This window comes from Zootermopsis nevadensis, unplaced genomic scaffold, assembly GCF_977971745.1.
Source record: "Zootermopsis nevadensis isolate Lab colony 2312 unplaced genomic scaffold, Znev_1.0 Znev_ptg000061l, whole genome shotgun sequence".
Classification (NCBI taxonomy): Eukaryota; Metazoa; Arthropoda; class Insecta; order Blattodea; family Termopsidae; genus Zootermopsis; species Zootermopsis nevadensis.
The window spans coordinates 4175090-4194132 of NW_028259192.1; the positions used below are offsets into that span (position 1 = coordinate 4175090).

Sequence of the window (19043 nt, forward strand, 5' to 3'; positions counted from 1 at the left end):
TTTATTCACCACTCAGCCACCTGACACGGCTTCTAACCCAAGCGTCTTTCATCAACTTCAGTCGCTGCAAAAGCTTCACTTTATACATGCAGACTTATGTTAAGCAAGGACTATATTGGCAAAAGGTTTATAGGAAAAGCATTTATATATATTTTTTAAAATGTTACAAAATGCACATGCAGCTTTTGTTCACATGACTTGTATTTTTCTTCTTCTTTGTTCTATTAATTTGGGTGTATAAATTAACCTTTATTGTGTGGGTATAGGGGATTTAAATCCCTGAAATTAGGGGCTGCTGTTGTGTTTAATGGTTTAGCAGTATGCTTGATAAACGTTAAGCAAAAAATGTTTCAGACCAGTGGATTTACATATGACTTTGAAGTCAGAATGAAGAAAATCAGTATTATGATGAGATAATTTTTCATGTATGTTATTTAAACATTTATTGGCAGGTTGTAAAAGATAATATGGTACCTTAAATTATCATTCGATTAAAAAAATAAACTCTTCCATTGCTGGCTGAGAAAAAGGAGCATGAATTATGCAAAAGAAATCAAATTCCAAATATTTTTACAACAAATCAGTGTACGTTTATTTTGCAGTGCCAGAAGTAACTTGACCAAATTGAGTGCACATTGAAGGGTCTTGTAGTGTGTGAACATTGTTCACCAGTTATACTGGAACAATTCAACGTTTTGGCATGGTCTGTGAAAGCAGTTGACCTAGAGTGCAACAAAAATATCAGTACCTTAACCTTAAATTTATGTAAATAGGAGATTTAAAGCCCAATGTTGGGTAGCTGCCAGTCAGACTTTAAAATTTAAGGTTATTTTATTAGTAGTATGCTAGTGCAATGCACATGCTAAGGTACAACACATGGATGATAAAGGTTAGATATGGATTACTCCTTTCCTGTATGTTCATGCCTAAAAATCGTGATAATGAAAGATGAAATTAAAGGGGCTAATTTCAGATCCAATGGTTCACATTAACATTAAATTTTCTCCAAGTCCCCGAGAGGTTAGAAAGAGTAACTCTTTCATCTGTAAGTGATGCTGAACTGCTGAGAGATCATCCTGCATAGTGAAGCTTGCTGCATACACATTTTAGGTTAGGTTGTTGCCTTCATGTGTATATATAAAATGTCAAACTATGAAACTGAATGTGGCAGAGCTCTTAAATGTTTAAGAGTGCTTCCTTGCCATATAATGTGTGTGAGAATTATTTAATATGCAGGAGAGAGTGAGGGGAGGAAATCCACGAAAAACCTCAGTAAGAACAGCCAGTCTCCTGGTCGAGATTTGAACCCGGGACCTCCCGAATACGAAGCAGGAGTGTTAACCAAATATTCTAAGGACCTTCATTTATTCTGAAGTCATTGTCCAAGTTTCTAACCCGTAACTCTGAATAGGTCTTATTAGAGTTGTACATATTTTTAATTTATTGTTTCCTGACAAAAGTGTAGTATGTGCACAATATGCATGGTTTGCTCTCATAGTTTTAAAATGAATGTTTTTCAACATTTTATTTCTTTTGTCCAGTCCCAAATATGTAAAATGTTCAACATCTTCAAAATTAAAATCACGTATTGTTAGGTTTTGAGGACATCTTCAGATATGTTTTTCATCTTATTATTAATCATAAATCCTGTCCAGTTGTATTTTCAAGTCCACTGAAAAATAATTAATATTCTCTAATTTATTTGCCCTTGCCCTTTCCATCTAATTTCTTGCAGGGTCACAACATATACCAAACTTCATAATTTATTGTCAAGTTTAATTCATTTTCCCAGGTTGGGACATCGAACGAACATTCCAGGTAGCAATTTGTATATCTGTTTTCGTCTTCCTAGATCTTTACCCAAGTCGTAACCCCAAACATTCGTCCGGTTGGGATTTAAATTTTACTGTCTTCTCAACAAATTTTGTTTTTATGGGGCTGGGTTGTTTAACCCAATGCCTAACCCCTAACCTGGAAGACCAGGGTGTCTTTCTCAGTCTGGAACCTCACTTGAGAGACCCTTCCAGTAGCTCTTGAAATCATTAGAACTTGCAAGCCGAACGGCTACAAGGTGGCTTTTGTTCAGGACTATTCAGTCTTTTCCTTTCAAGGGCATTCCCCATTTTATAATTTGAAAATATTCCTCCGTCACAGTTCTTTACGAATTTATAGTGAGCATCTGCGACACACGATGGATAAGGCTTATATTGAATTACTAAGAGCCACTATTTGCCCTTCAATGACTTCGTGTTTACTTTCTGAGCAACCTGCTAATTTTTCTTTGGGTGAGACCGTTTCGCAAAGTGTAGTATGTTTCTTCTTAAGATCTTCTTCTGTCAAAGATGAAAAAACAACAACATGGATTAAAAACATTGATGAAATCTGACAGAATCTTTCACAAGTTCTTTTACAAAGGAAAGCATTCCCATTTCTTCTTTGCAATAGACTGGCGCATGTCTTCATTTGTTTTTCTGTGATTTTCGTTTCTCTTCATCATTGGCAATAACACGAAACTAATGGAAGCAATTGAAGAAAGTAGTTGTGTTTAGTCGTGTCTTTTGTTGTGTGTGAATGTGTGCTAATGGCCCTGTTGGGTCTTGCCCGCGTTGTGTAGTTAATTGTGAATCAACCTTAACCCTTACTGATGACTTCTTTCGCCTACAGCTGCACAATGTAAGTTCTCGATTTTTCTGTTTTTCGTTTTAAGGTTCTCATTTCACTTAACACCACACACACACACACACATATATATATCTATTTGTGTACTGAGTGGATTATAGAGAGATTTCTGTGATCTACTAGGCCACTTTTAAAAGCTATAACGCTAAATGTGGGTATAATAATACTGATTGTTGTTTTTGAATTTAAGGAAGAATATATATCAAAGAGTTTGTATGGTGTAAATTTGATCAAATTATATTTATAAACAGGGCTGTTGAGTCAAACTGAGTGGCATTATTGCTGGAAGTTTTAAATATTTTCAGTAAGCATCACCACTGATTAAGGATTTTGCATATACATCTAATATCACTTTGTAATCGAGACCTCCTGAAATTTTGTAAACTCCTTTTAAATTCTGAAGAGGAAACAAGTTTGAATGAGAAGGGATGTCTGGTGAAAGGAAAGAGCTTAATTTTTCTCATAAAGATGATAATTTAATCTGCTATAAATTAGAGCTGTATTATGAAATAATTAAAATAACACTGTGAAATTATATTTTTAAAATATGATCATTTATCAGTGATGAATTTGTTGGGTGAAAAATTTATAATAGCAGATGTAGTTTACTGCCTACTTGTAATTGACCATAGATCAGTTTCTGATTTTCTTCTTGTGTCAATATTTTTAACACAGATGGTTCGACAGGGTGACTCATTTACCCCAGTTTTAAATTATGATTTTGATCATGAGTTTTCATCTTCTTCTTTTCTGGTTATTATTTTTAGTTCATTATTATTCTTAGGAGTAAGAAAAAAAATTGTAACATTTTTTTAAAATGCCTAAAAATTACAGAATTCTTAGAGATTTGTTTTCTAACCAGCAAACAATTTCTGGTTTTGCTTTGACTTTGCCAAGTTTTTTGATGAATCTCCTTCGTATTGGCTATTCATTATGATTGTTTGATAGAAATAATATGTTCGTATTGAGACATGCAGGATCAGTATGTTAAAAAAACTCTTATTCCTTGATTTTTTATTATCAAAATAATATTTGGTATAGATTACAAACTAGCAAAAGACATTTGTAAAACAAGTGTACTCCATTGGAGAAAACTTTCTCATTCTTGTTGATGTGACTTGATTTTACTTATTAAAATCCAGTCTGTGATGGAAGTCTGATGACAGCTGCAAAGATTCATATCTCATGCTCACAGATGAACCACATAGAGTAAGTGCAGTGGACATCTGCTAGTGATCCATCTTTTCTCATGGCCCCACAATGCTCTGAGCCTTTCCAGTTGTCAGGTTGTCCACTTCCCCATTTGCTGTATCCCTCGTCTTCCAATCTCATTCCTAAGGAAACAGACACAGTAAAATTAACTGCAAAGACTGTCAGCCAAATCGAAACATTATAAACAAATGCCACCTGCTTACTGCATCTGTGTATTTCATAGCACTAAATTTAGCTCGTAATAATTAAATTCAGTTTGTCAACAATAGCTGTAATAAATGTTGTTGTAACCATTCACCATATTAGCGTAGGGTCTGTAATCTCTCCCTGACCTGGGCTCTGAGATCTGAAATTATTATGGCGGTGAAGCTGTTGACTTAAGCAGTGTTTAAGGATGTATTCAGTGAGGTGAATATCTAAATTTCATAACCATTAGGTAACAATTCCTGACAGTTAATTTATTAACATTTGAAAGGAATTAGCTGTCTTTAAAATTTGTTGATATTAAAATTATTTTCACTTACCGTGAATTGAAACATAATAGCCTTCTAGGAAATAGTCATGGAAACCAATGATGTAAGCGTATTGAGAAGGATATGAGGACACAATTTCCCTAACTGCCTGAGCTTCTGTTTCCGAGTTTATGATCAGAAGATGAGTTCCGTCGGCTTCGCACTTTTTCCACGCTTGACCCCATTTCAAGGAAGTCGTGTACAGTTTGTAGTATCCCAAGTTTGTACGCAGCTGGTAACCACTGGCCAACAGATTTAATTCCCACGTTTTCACTGACACGTCGGTCTTCTCAAAACTCAGGTCACAGTTTTTGTCTGCGTGGTGATCGCTAGCATTTCCGCACGTGACGCATCGAACACCACAAGCCAGTATTGAGACTGTAGTCAGAATAATCCATTTGAACGCCTTCATGTTAACACCTGTGGCCATACGTTTTTTTTTATAATACCAGCTCCACATTATAGCCTATTAATAGCATCGTAGTGATTTATCAGACGGGATCCACAGTTTAGGTATAACAGGCGCAGTAGTTTCTGGCCGGTGGAGAGGCTAGCGGAGCTGGCGGGCGGGCCTAGTCTGTGTACCTGAGGTGGCACGGTCAGTGCATTTCTTTTGGTTGGGCGTTCAGTCCGATAAGCTCCTCAGCGCAGTCAGCATTATACTATCGCACAAGAGACTCGCTCCTAGCCTTCCCCTTGAAAATTCCACCGGCCAAAAACTACTACGCCGACTATAACATACCTTCAAACGGAGAAAGATCCAGTCTCCCAAACGTAGTCAATTGTAGAATTTATATTTTTTAATGCTTATATTATTTAAGAAACGTAACGACGATAGCAATTCGCGGTTCACGAGGAAATTAAGAGTAGACCAAACATGAGGAATGCTTGCTACCATCCAGTTCAGAATAGTTCGCCTCCAGTCCGCAATCTGAGAACATAAAGATTAAGTTACGTATGGGCGTGATGCTTGGTTTAGCACGTGTCGGGAAGGCCAAGGACTGAGAGTCTGGAAAAGATCCTGGAGAAAACTGCATAATGAGGAGCTCCTACTTTATATTCTTTACCAAGAAGTATCAAGATGACCAATTCAAAGAGTGTGCGATGGGTGGGGCATGTAGAATGCGTAGGGAGATGATAAATTAATATTGATCCTGAAGGAAAGCGACCACTCGGAAGGTCCAGACGCACATGGGAAGATAATGTTAAATTTAAAATTAGGGAAATTGGTTTAGAGGTCATAAATTGGGTTAATCTGGCTCAGGGTAGGTTGCAATTAAGCTTTAGTTTCCACAAAAGGCGGGAAATTTCTCTCTTAGCTTTGAGCTTCCAGAATCAAAAGGTGTTAAGAGCGCATATCGAAGGTCTGTGTGCCCTTGTTTAAACTAACACGTTTCCGGTCTTGCTAGGACAACGAAAGAAAAGTAATTCGGAATGGATTATTAGGAAGCATCCCCCAATTTTAATCTAAAAGTAATTCTGATTTGTAGCATTCCAGAATATTCGAGAGATTAACATTAAACCAATGGAAACAGAAGTATTATATTAACGAATTTTATCATCAAGTAGACTTTGCTTTGCTCTGAAAGCTTCAACCGCTATTAACACATTACTCTTTGTAATCATAACGTGACTGCAAATATAATGACAAAACGTGTTCCTATATTTTTAATATACTTACCAGTGGAAAATCTTGGCCTGTACGTCAATTCGTGACGAAATACAGTATTATTAAATCTCTCAAACAATTGCTTCACAATAATAAGTTACGTAGTTTAATAACAGTGATGAAAATATGTCGTTGTTGTGTTATATTTAAAAATAAATCTACCTGACCCTCAAATTTTACTGGTCTGGTGTCGTAACTAACCAGGCCGAAGCGTCTGATTGTAATTCTTACCCATGAAAGTCTGCATTCCTTACAAGACTCAATATTACAGTCGCGTACTGTACTGATGATAACATAGGGAAGTTGTAAGTTTCCTCGTATGACATGACGGTTTAGATTAATTGGATCTATATTTAAAGTCACGTAGACACAGAAGTGCCATTGGTCTCAAGAAAATATTTTTTTTTAAAAAAACAAGTAAAATAAAACTGTCAACATAACAATAGAGATTTTCTAAAGTTTAACAAATAGGACTGTTGGGATGTTATTAAACTTCTGAACAATAAATGGGCCTGTGTTATGCCACGTTCAAGTATAATTAAATCAACAAATTCCTTGCGGCATAGTATATTGGGTTACTACTAGTTATTTAAATTTTGTATTCTGTTACTTGCTGGGAAGGTTGCTGTCAATTTGTTCTTCACATACGAAGATAAGAACTGCGTGAATGGAACGAACATTTGCATCTTCAGTCCCAATCCTGACGACGTATCTAATCTATTTCGAGCAGTCTGTGTGTCCTGCAAATATATCACTTCCTTTGTTTAACAGATTTGTAGGAGGATGTGTTATATTTTTGCAGCCCCACTGATCACATAAGAAGGAAGCAACTTTAGTCGATAATCGCACAGTCCGGTTTCAAAAGTTTATCGTCTTTTGTAGGGCCAACAATGAGTTATGAGGACTGCGGAAATACGAAGAGGAAATTTGTCACTTTGTATAAAACAGAAAGACCCAGTTATTGATGAAATTGAAGAGGTCAGATGACGTGTTGTTAGAATTGATTGGACATCGTCGAAATTTAAATTTTCGGTTGGTTCGTTCAAATAGCATGAGATGTTTGGAGTAAGAACTTCGTGACCCAATAAATTCAAGAGACTTTATGGATTATGTTTGTTGAAAAAATCCAAAATCCAGAAAATTCTAAAATCTGAAACTCTTTAGGTCTCAGGCTTCTTCTGTGTTGATTTTGTGGTATTTGGGTTAGCATTTGCTTTAGTGGCTAGGTAGCCATCACCAAATTCAATATTTCAAGGTCATATCAAAATTATACGTTATTACAGCTCAAGCAGCAGATTGCAGGCTCAGAACTTGCATCATTGTAAAGATTTATTGTTGAATTAGAGCTGTACTCCAAGGGTCAGGGGCGAAGTCCATTCGTGGCCTTGAAGCATGCAATTTGGTGACAGATATTACAGATGTATTGTCCCTATTAGGAGTCAGGTTGGCATTTCTTGGTTTGGTATCAAATAATATATGTTGGTTGGACAATAAAGAGTTAATGGCAGAGTGATTCTGTCATGGGGTTAACACTTCTACGTGCCCGAGACATGGATAAATGAAATCGGGAAGTTCATGTGTGTAACTGACGTGAGTTCTCAACAGCCAATGAGGATTGTACGCTAGGTTTTTTAAGGATTGATGAAGATCAGAATTAAAGACACTTATAAAGACGACATTTTATTTACAAAAACAACGCACACAGGTGGCATACATACTTGGTTGTTCAAACCCACATTGTAGTTTAAATAACTCGTAAACAATTTCTGACAGTAAAATAATCCGCATTGTGAGCAGTGAGGCAACTACACAGCTGACTGTATGGTTGGTAGCAGTCAATTCAATGAAAACTATTGGGTGGGAGACTTTAATGTAACATGCATACAATACTCTTTTACTCTGTCATGGGAAGGAAGACAAACTCTAAAGAAAACATGTTTCTGTATAAGATACATCAACCTGCGATATATATATATTATAAATGTGCGTATATATTTTTTTTTTGAAAGAATCCACTGTACTTTTGAATCAAGTAATCACTTCAGTTCGTTAAGAAGTAAAATAAAATTGTCAGTCGGATGTTGCAGTCTGCTGCTGTTTGGTGTGTTGTAATGAGTACAGTACTACTACACATCTGATGCTCCATGATACAACTTTGGATTTGAGATTTTTGTTCCAGTATATTTTTTACTCTCGTAATTCTGTTCACTTCTTAAATCCCAATTTTTTAAGTGCCTTCAGATCTAGTTCACCGTAGTAGTCTTCACTGCAGGTTTTCGTGAAATAGAAGACAACACTTTTTCTAGATTAAACTCTCATTTGTTGAATGTTTAGAACTAATGGTGACCAAAAATGCAGTTTTCTGTGTAGTTCAAATCTTTTTTTTTTTTACTTTTAACAAATTTTTACGATGTCATAATAATCTAATTTTAATTACGATATTTCTTCAATCTTGATAACTACAATTCTGTAATACTATATTTTTCGTATTCTATTGTAGTAATAATTTATGGACTCATATTCTATCAGATTCTCACATGATATGTATATATATTACATGAGAATTATTACGATTATTTCTAGTGTCTCAGAATACTGCACATTGGTCCAGCCTAAAAAGTATGTTTTAATTAATGTTACTATGATATGGCAAGTGCGTTTACATTTATGACATTTCAAAGACCAGATTACGAATTTTGAACACAGATTAATAATAACAAAATTAGGTTGTATACTACCTTCTGGTACATTAAGGAGAAACAGGAGCATACATGTGGCATCAACTGTTCTTTCAGATTGGGAATTCTTCAGCACATTGGAGTAAATAATAATTTTAGAAGGGTTTCTTGAATCTTGTGCCATTTCGTAGTGTTCATTCTCCACAGTCTCAAGGGACGATAGATTGTTATATGAACGTTTTGATGTTACATTGACGTGCGTAAAGCTTTGAAATATTCACCACGGGCATGCACTTACGTAAAATTAATACTTTCTTGCTTATTACTGGGGGAAATATGAACAGATGTCTCTGGTAGGAACCAGGAAGATTTTTTTTTTACAGGCATGGAAACAGCATCAGTTTAACTTTTTCCTGGTGATTATAATATTCCTAATAAATATCAAAATATGTTTATAATTTTTTTTATATTATGGCCATATTCTTGTACTCTCTGAAGTTCTTTAGAGAAATTTTTATGTCATTATACATATATAATATTTGTAGTTTACTTTAAGACTTTGGGCAATGATGGAGGTAACAAAATGAGTTCTTAAAGTGACAAACAGTAATTTCTGTAAACAATAAGAGTGTTTTGGAATTCGAGATTTATACGTAGCTGAAGTTGAAGTTTAGTTGAAGAGAGATATTTCTGGTCTCGTGTATTTTAAGAATGGAAGGCTAATAGAACTAGCCTATTAAAATGATGATCAAAGAAACTGGATGTAGTCTTTATTGTTTTAAGACCACAGAAGTAGCTGGAAGATGATTTCAGTTCTTGCACAGATGTTTATTTAATTTTGTTGATTATTTTAATACTAGATTAAGTGAATTAAGAGAATTAATGGCATTTTTAAGCTTCTCCTCCTTGTGATGGTGGAGGAGAGGGTCTATTTTGGTTTCCCTGGGGACGGGGTTTGCTAGGTTTGCTGGGAGCTGAGGCCGGGGGAGAACTGCGTCCCTGTGAGTTGTTCAGTCCTGCTAGAAGTTCGCTCTTCCGTATGCTCTTGAGGTCCAGGTCGCCGTAGTAGTCTTCGCTGTTGTGGTGGTAATGATTAGAGGTAGAAGTGGAAAAGATAAATAGAAAACAAAAGTGAGAATGATAATTGTGCACGCAAATGCTGCCCCCACAGGCATTTTAAGTACCGTCTAATACCCAGAATGATGTTCAATTAAAAGCCTAAAATGCTCACCTGTTAGAATAAGTATTTATATAAAATTAAGGTACTTATAAGTTCATTTAAAAGTAGCAAGAAATTAAAGTACTATAGCTTCCAATTGAAAAGTTACTGGAATCATTGAATAATTTCAAATTTAAGACAAGCCTCTAGAAACGATGTTATATATAGAATTTTTTTTTTTTCAGCTGCAAGTTTGTCATTGAAGACAGAGTATATATTGGCTTTGTTCAGTGTTTGGTGGTAATTTATTAATAGAATATTAATAAAACTATGTACAATGCTTAATAAATATTTAGACATAAATTTCTCTCAATCTTTTATTCTGACCAGTAACTTTTTAATGAACAAACGTAACATTTCCAAACATTTTAACTTGGACTGTTATGCTAATAAATATTGTGCGTTTCATAGAATGAAAACTTGGAATCTCTTGATAATAATGCAAGGGATTCTACATCCATTTGCTGATTTGGAGTAATGAAATTTTAAATAATTTATTTTTGAATTATTGAAATTAGTCTTGTGGTTTAAGATATAAATAGATGATTATATGAGGTTATAAGCAAATTGCATATACACAAGTATGTCAATTAAAGTTATATTAAACAATGAAGAATTAAAGACTGAATGCACAGGTTACCACCATAATCACATTCCAGAAATCAAAAGGCGTAGAAACGAAATATATTATAGTTTTAGCGATCTTTGAAATGGACTAGAAGCACTCTAAGTTTAATCTATGCTAAACTAGAATAGATTAAGGTTCATGATTATTTATACAGTATGAAAAAACGTTTTATGTATGTAATGTTGATAATATAATATAGTGGTTACTAAAATTATGTTCTGGGAACAAAATCAGTGAAGGAGTGGAATAGGTATGTGGGGATTTTCTGTACAAATCAGGTACAGAGTAGGTCGCAAAAGCTGTGTAGTCTTCCATGATCTGAGATCACTTTGATGCTGTAGAAGTATGTAACAGTGGATGGATGCATATTCATGACAGCAATTTCGTCTACAGACAGAAATTATATCTAAAAGTTGTATTTCCCAATGTCTAAAAGGACTTTGTAATTGCTTTATTTTGTGTATTTTTCCCGTGGTATCGGAATTTTATAGAAGTTGTGAAAATAATGATGAATCAGGTTGTATATAAATTATGATATATTTTTTTGGGTGCTATCTAAGTAGTATTTTCCTGAATACCAGAAGAAGGGTAAGAAAAGTCCTCAGAATTTATTTGGTGTTTACCCAAAGTCCTTTTGCTACCATAACCTAGGCACATTACGTATTGTATTGCGCACAGATTGATTTCTGCATGAAATGGATATTTTTGAAAGTGTTTTAATAACGGTATATCTGATCTCTTCTTGTAAGCACTACAGATGTTTTGTTAAAAGTTACTTCATGTCTACTCCCTGTCAGTTAGGAAATATAAAACTGGTCCAGTACTGAGATTAAGTCTATTTGCAACCGTAATGCTCGAATAGGCCTGTAAGACAAATAAAGGATAAAATGGAGAATGCGAAGGGAAGATACTCACCAGCCAGGAACATCTTCAGGATCCTCGCAGTTACCAGAGCCATCAGAGTCTCCAATCTTGAAGACTGTACCGATAGGACACCCGTACTCTCTTGCAACGCCTTCCAGACAGATGTAGTACTTTCGGCAATCGTCAGGGTGCGCGTGTCGGGAGAAGGAACCGGTGTTAGCAAGTTCTCCAGGGGCAGGGCATGAGAAACCTCCTGCTACCTCTGTAACACGCATTTAACAGAGCCATCAGTAATTCAGATCAAATTGTGTCAACGGATTGGGCGGGATGTGAAGGGAAGCATTTGTGGGCTAATTTGAGGTGCGGTGATACCAACCGGGTGAAACAGTCAGGGCAGCCAATCTTCAAACCGAGATATGAGCCCGGGACCTCACGAATATGAAGAATGAGTATTAACCACTTAGTGACGACGTTTTGTTTATGGGTTTCGCCATCACAAATTTTTTGCAGTAAGACGAAAGGAAAAAGTTCCTGAGTGTGGTGTAAAACGTTATTCGAAGTAGATGGATCATACTGGGGAAATTAGGGGGTTACTTTGTAATTCAAATTAATATCTGAATTTTAGTAACGCAAGGTTCTACAGAACTATCGACAGGTATTTAATTTTAATTAATTTTCCATCTATTTCTAGTCTGTACTGAAATCAGTGTAAAATGTGAATGAAAAATTTAATTACTTCATTAACAGAAACTGTCCAGTATAATATTTAATTTTCAGTATCCATTTGAACATACAAAAATAGCTCGTAAATAATTTCTACTTAAGCCTGTAACTTATTTATCATCAATGACCATGCAAGACACGTGACACCGAACTTGATAGACGAGTCGTTGGCACTTCTTCGTATTTGCGAGGTCCCGGTTTCGAATCTCGGCTTAAACCTAACCCACAATTTCGAATATTTCTTTGTGTGTTTTAAAGACAGTTTTATCAGAATTCGTGTTGAATTTCGCCCTTTTGCCGTGTATGGTGTGGAAGTACCTACCTTCCACCTTGCACTCTGGCACCTGATCGGCCCACATGCAGACACGCGCCTCGCGGTCATAAGCCAACCCGGGGGAGCACTGGTAGCGACTGGCTTCGCCGTTCCAGCAGTTCCAGAACACGTCGCATTTCGCCTCGTCAGCGAAGATGCCGTACAGGCGAGGACAGTGGGGGGCGGTGATAGCAGGTTCTGGAAAAGAAAAAACAGCGAAAATGCGTATAAGTGTACGATTCTGAAGATTTCTGTCTTCTGGGTTGTTGCGCTGTGTAGTCTGGTCGATGTTAACCAACGTTTCAGAGGTCATACTGCCTCCGTCATCAGGGCGATGAGTATGAAGATTTCTGTCTTCTGGGTTGTTGCGCTGTGTAGTCTGGTCGATGTTTACCAACGTTTCGGAAGTCATACTGCCTCCGTAATCAGGGCGATGAATATGCCAATGATTCTGTCGATAAATAATCAACTTCTTGTTCATTATAGACGGAATTCTTCCCAGGAAACGAGCGCTTTATGTCATGTAGGAGATGCGATTTGTTTGTCCTTATATTGCCATTCTCATAAGCTCCGGTGTTGAAGGAAGAAGTACCTTTGATTCCTTTTCAAGGGTTTTTGTAAAGAAGTAATGAGCCGTATTAAGGTATTTCATGATAGCTTTCATGTTTTAGTACAAAATTACAGACTTTGTTCCCCAGAATTGTGTTTCGTAAATATTTCTGTAATAAGCTACAAGAAATACTCTTTACTCCCACGCAGAATTCATAGTCGAATATTCGATGAAACTGCACTCTTTCACCCGACGGAGATTTACAAGATATCTATGGAAAGGATCTTAGGGAGGTGGAGGTTGTGAGGGAGTTGGCTCAGGATCGTGGCCGATGGCGGGCTTTGGTTTTGTCGGTGTTGGACCTGCGGGCTCTGCTACCAGGGAGCTAAAAGTTAAAGTTATGAAAACGTTATTTTGGTCGCCATTTTAGGTTTATTTTTAACAACAAGGGTCGTAATTTAATTTTAAAGTGTATCCTATTTGAGAGACGTGCTATAGCTTGATAGAATACTCCAGCATCTTACAGCGTTGGCCCAGGTTCTGTACTAGAACTGTTTTGCCTGTAGTTGTGTCTTAAGATGAAATCTGCTGGGTAGACGATGCATACCTATTCTATACCATCCGTGTATTTGAAGATGGCTGTCTTCTGGGTTGTTGCGCCGTGTAGTCTGGTAGAAGTTTACCGACGTTTCTGAGGTCCTTGCTATCTCCATCATCAGGGCGATGATCGTCGGTAAACTTTTACCAGACTACACGGCGCAACAACCCAGAAGACAGCCATCTTCAGACTCACCGCCGTGAAAACCTCAAATCCTCCTCTTCAACTAAATACGTTGTATAGCATCATTTTGGAATGATAAATTGATAAGGATGTAGGAGGAACTTGTTGAGGCGCGTCACAAAGCATGTCATGATAGCCTGTCTCCGGATCGAGATTCAAACTCGGGACTTCCAAATACAAATGAGGTCTTTTAATCATTAGGCCACACCTCTGTGTTCGGTTACCTTGCTCAATAACGGTTATTGGAAGGGGAACGAGTTTTGTCAGACTGGTGACATAACTTATAGGCCCTGTGTTTTTATTACGCAACATTAAATGTAACTCACATTTTTTCGTATCGAGTGAAACGGTTTCAAATAGAATGCACGTGATTCGAATGTCTTGATCTTGCATGAGTTCGTCTGAGGTCAAATATCCTGCCTCAGTTTTTGATATCGTCAGTTGGTAAGATAAATGAAAGTGAATTTTATTAAATATTACATAATACATACTTATTTCAAGTTTGAACTTCTTGTAAAACTCTACAACTTTCAACAAATTTGGTAAAAGAATTTTTATATTTTACGTGAAAACATAAAAGCAGTTTCAAATTCGTTTAAAGTATTACGAGGCTTGTAACTAATGAAAATAAAATAGAAGAAAATATACGGGGATCTTTAAACCATGGCTTCGGACATGGGGTCGTCTTTCTACTTGAGGAATGCTGTACGACCCTTTATCTAGATTCATCCCAAAAGACCTGCTTTAAGAAAGGTGAAAATAATAGTCATTGCCACTACACTGGAGCTGATGCAGATGGTAGAAACTATGGTAACTTATTGCAGATGTTGGCTATGAACACGTGGTTTTCAAAATGTCTGCACTTATTTAAATATTACTTAAAAGTAGTTTATATATTTTTACATACACACAATTTTTGTACATTACATTAAATTACTGTGACCCCTGTCATGATAATTATCGTTGTTTCATAAAGGCACTTTATGGCTTTGCACAAAAACTATGCCTTAAAAGCTTGGGACATGGGAATAGATAAAGCTACATAAATTTCAGACTAGGGTAAGGTAGGCCTAGTTGTTCAGCTTCAAGCTCCGCTTTATCGTTTGAGGAACTAGTCTTCCGTACTGTACTTGCTTATTGGATGAGGGCGGATGAATCCTATAGCAATTCCAGACGTGATGACAAAGAGTGAAATCTGTACCCTTAATGGAAACAGGAATCTGTTGTCCAACCAATAGCAAGTGAATTTTATGGTTAACCTAACTAGAACACGTTAAAAATAAAACTGCAATTTATTGTTTGAAATATCCGAAGCAAGAATCTGTGTAGGAAAATATTCTCGTAAATTTTAAATGTCATCTCTGATGACAGAGGCAAACAAACTCTCTAAACCTTCGGAGTTTCATTCAACGATAGACCGACAATATTTAATTGCATTTAGCCTTCGAGAACACTACAGGTCGTATTAACCCTTTGAAGCCGAAGATCGTCTGAATATTATTTATGAATTCAGTCCATACCGCGAAGAAAACACTACACCTCACCATTACGAAAATCAGCTGGTTAACCCTTTGAAGCCGAAGCTCGTCTTCATAATATTTACGAATCCAGACCGTACCGCGAAGAAAACACTTCACTTAACCATTAGAAGTCGAATCAGGCGGTACCACATAAGATTTAACAAAAGAACATCCCGGTCAAAGCCTTAATAACACCTGTAAATTACAGTTACAAGTAACTTTTAGAGCCGAAACCCAATGTGGAACTAACTTTATCAATAAATAAAAATATTTTCATTCCACTTTTAAATGTAATTAACAAACATACGTAGTTGTCATTCATGCTACCTTTTATCGGTTTTGAAAATATAAAAATTCAGGATTTTCGTCTCACCAAGGCCTGTTCTATCACCACATTCCACATTGTGCAGGTAGTCGCAGTTTTCCGTCAGAAACTTGGAGTCTGTGGCGTCGAATGCAAGCCCGTTGCCACAGGTCTTGAGCTCCGCGGTGCCACCGTCGCACTTCCAGTACTTGTCGCACGAGTGAGAGTGGGGGTAGAAACCATAGTCGTCAGGACACTTGAAGTTCTCCTGTGCAAATACTGGAACAATAAAACAAGAAGTCAGGAGGAGGTATAACAGAGTATCAAAACGTCGAAAAGATGCCTATATATTGAGATGTCGTGGACAGGATTGAATTTTTCGTTTCGTGAAATAAATCTTAAGTGAGTCTCTTATCACCGTGGTATGCCTCGTCCTCAGACCGCGATTAGACAAGACCTCAAAATACAAGGGTTAGTTATAAATATATTGATAAAACAATCACTGACTTCCCATAAGGGATGGCAGTCATGTTACGTAATGTCGAAAACTTCGTCGGATTGGCACGAATATTTAGCTTCATAGTTTGTACTCCTCTTTAATATTATAACGGCGATCAAGTCTGGGCATGCGAGATCGATGCATAGCACACATGCTGGAGACGGGAAAGTTTTAGTCAAGAAAATTGAAGGGAAGATGACCATATCTAGGCCTGGGTGGGAAAATATTATTTAACGAGTTATGGGATGGATTCGGTTATGACGAATTCTTCTTGGGTTACCAGCCGTGTCCGGTGGTTGGAAGGTGGAAACACGATCTTTGTCGTCGTCCTCAGGGTACTCAAGTGGACTCAGTTAACTCAGGATAAGATAAAGTGGTTCTTGTGACTGCGGGGGAATTTGTTGGAATTGTAAATTATTGATGTTTGGCTTCCGTTAATGTCTCTGGCTTAAACGATATCCTACCAAATCTATATGGTAGTCTGCAGGATTGTTGAAAGTTCCAACGAAGACGGTTGAACAAGTATACAGTATTTTTTGATCAATATCTGCTGTGTCTTAAGCAAGGGCAAGGCCGTGGTCTAGGCAACACGGGGTTTTCCTCCGGGGGCTTCCCCGGTTTCTCCGTGGCATCCCAACAATTACTCCATTCACACACAGAAGAAGGCAATGGCAAACCACTTCTGGATCATCTGCCAAGAACGTATATGAACAGGTCCCAGTCCGAGAAAAGGATGGAAGGATCCTGTTCATATGGACCTGTCGTCAGACAGAACACTAAATAATAATAAGATGAGGTGGTCTAGCGGTTAGAACGCTGGCCTTGTAATCCTGGGGTCTCGGGTTCGATTCCCGGCGGTGCTCGAATTTATAACTTGTGTTGGGCAAGGCCGTGGTATAGGCAACACGGGGTTTTCGTCCGGGGGCTTCCCCGGTTTCTCCGTGGCATCCCAACAATTACTCCATTCACACACAGAAGAAGGCAATGGCAAACCACTTCTGGATCATCTGCCAAGAACGTATATGAACAGGTCCCAGTCCGAGAAAAGGATGGAAGGATCCTGTTCATATGGACCTGTCGTCAGACAGAACACTAAATAAAAAAAAATAGGACTGCATCATCGTCAAGGTTAGGATCTTCAGATCAGCCCAATCCTTCTGCTTAATACGTCAGTTCTCTCATCGCAGTTATAATTTAGAACGAGGACATTTTTCGATGAAACCGTAGTTTCAAATAATATGAAATCGATTTGAGGGAACTAGCTTCTTCATTTTACGACCCTCCTAAAGACTAAATTGGTATTGTCGATTGGGTTTTCAAAACGCCTGCAACACTTTGACTAGACTAACACCCTTCAAGTATGCTGGAGAAGTTGCCTTAAGGTTAGGCGCTGTATCGTAATGTGTCGTCGTGTGGCGTTAATGTACACGACGTTAGATAAACAGGTCTGAAGTGTTTTGTATTCTAACGGTGCCTGACACACCCGGATGGAGGGTGAAAGCTTGGACCTTTCTTAAAAGTTATGTGCTTTCACTTTCAGTATTTCACGTAATTGTAAGGTAGAAAGGCTCTACATATAACATTCGACAAACTTGAATTTTAAGTGACATATTCATTAAGCTAGCAAATATTCATCTTCCGAATTTATTAACGACTTCTTAGCGTTGGCTGTGTCTCTGGCAGGCTGGTTGTATGTTAAAGTGCTTATACAAATTGCTTTTAAAAACAGAGTCCTTCTTGAGAAACTGACGATTTAGTCAGCTAGTCAATAAAATCCCTGTTTTGCATGAAACTCGAAGGTTTATCACAGTGAACATTAATTAAATCGAAATTTTAAGGTCTACCATGCTACACGAAGGTCTCTCGAATGCATTGCATTATTACTACGTATTATATTATTTACAAACGATGAAAACTGTACTTTAAAAAATACAGTATATCACGCATATGTAACTCAGTGTCTGCTAAAGGTCGGTTGAAAAACATGGCTATTCAGGGGAAAATCACGTGGGTGCCTTCCTTAACTAATTGAGGACTTAAGGTTAAAATATATTTATATTTCGTTCCTCTATTTTCCCACAGGTGCACACAAAAACTCATTTTATTTAAATATAAACAGCAACACGAAATCAGTAATTTGACGGGAATTTTGCATTTATAATTTATTAAAATTTTCAACGTTTGGGGCCGTAAACCTTGTAAAGTCGATAACTCTTTTGGGTGGTATGAACATCACAGAGGCCACATATAGCTGATAGCCGCGAGTTTTATATGCCTGCCTCAGAGTGACTAAGTGTAAACATTTACAAGTCATTTTGTTCGTCACTGTCTATGACGTCAGCAGTGTTCTTCCTCGTGGTCTTTCTGTAAGTAACAATTTCTCCCCAGGGCAGACTTTCCATTTCAAACAGGTGACATGCCACATCACACCCATTTATTACCATCTCAACGAACAGAATATGTAGTGTTTGTTTATAATACGAACGAGCAATCTCATATTCTGAAACCTTCGTTGTGCCTAAGCGTATACGACTTAGTAAGCAAAAATCAGTTAAACGAAAACAAATTTTGGGAACAAATGTGAAATTATTTAGTTTTGTAGTATTGCCATACAATGATGTACTGTGAAAGGTTTTTGGAAAATAAAAAAAATTTGGAGAACAATTCTTCGTATAATATAAAATAACAATGCCTGAAGGTAAAAAAGAAACAGGTTGGATTTATGAGAATTCGATCCCACGACCCAACGAGTACGAAACCAGTATGCTAACCACAGATCTAAAGCGTCTTAGGTTGTACCTCTATTGATTTATAAAATTGGAAGAAGATATATTATTTAAATCTTGTCCGTCTAATCACAATAAATTCTTATTAAATATTAAAATATTACAA

General features: G+C 37.0%; 3 protein-coding genes across 6 annotated transcripts in view; 1 reads left to right on the forward strand and 2 right to left on the reverse strand.

Annotated features, from left to right (window-relative positions):
- Positions 1–2502: 2502 nt before the first annotated feature.
- The window catches only part of LOC110834321 (protein obstructor-E), a 241000-nt gene continuing 224459 nt past the window's right edge, over positions 2503–19043 (forward strand). The window contains exon 1 of the mRNA XM_087340672.1: positions 2503–2673. The gene's annotated coding sequence lies outside the window, so the exon portion shown is untranslated. The remainder of the gene's footprint in view (positions 2674–19043) is intronic.
- LOC110838363 (hemolymph lipopolysaccharide-binding protein) lies at positions 3679–7588 on the reverse strand. 3 transcript variants are annotated; one of them, XM_087340681.1, is made up of 3 exons: positions 6085–7588; positions 4416–4823; positions 3679–4013 (listed from the first exon to the last, which is right to left on the reverse strand). In XM_087340681.1, the coding sequence occupies exons 2-3, from the start codon at positions 4813–4815 to the stop codon at positions 3856–3858; spliced, it is 558 nt and encodes a 185-aa protein (XP_087196807.1). In that variant the 5' UTR covers positions 4816–4823; positions 6085–7588; the 3' UTR covers positions 3679–3855. The 3 variants fall into 3 exon arrangements, with proteins under 3 accessions (XP_087196807.1, XP_087196805.1, XP_021937186.2); XM_087340679.1 differs by having other exon boundaries at positions 5146–7588; XM_022081494.2 differs by having other exon boundaries at positions 4416–7588.
- Gasp (Chitin binding Peritrophin-A domain-containing protein Gasp) overlaps positions 7737–19043 on the reverse strand; it is a 36140-nt gene continuing 24833 nt past the window's right edge. Inside the window, exons 2-5 of one of the 2 annotated variants that reach the window (XM_087340677.1) lie at positions 15722–15931; positions 12507–12695; positions 11513–11723; positions 7737–8338 (exon numbers count right to left, since the gene is read on the reverse strand). In XM_087340677.1, the coding sequence (XP_087196803.1) occupies positions 8278–8338; positions 11513–11723; positions 12507–12695; positions 15722–15931 (671 nt within the window). In that variant the 3' untranslated portion in view covers positions 7737–8277. Of the gene's footprint in view, positions 9826–11512; positions 11724–12506; positions 12696–15721; positions 15932–19043 lie in introns of both variants that reach the window. The other variant, XM_087340675.1, reaches the window with a different exon arrangement.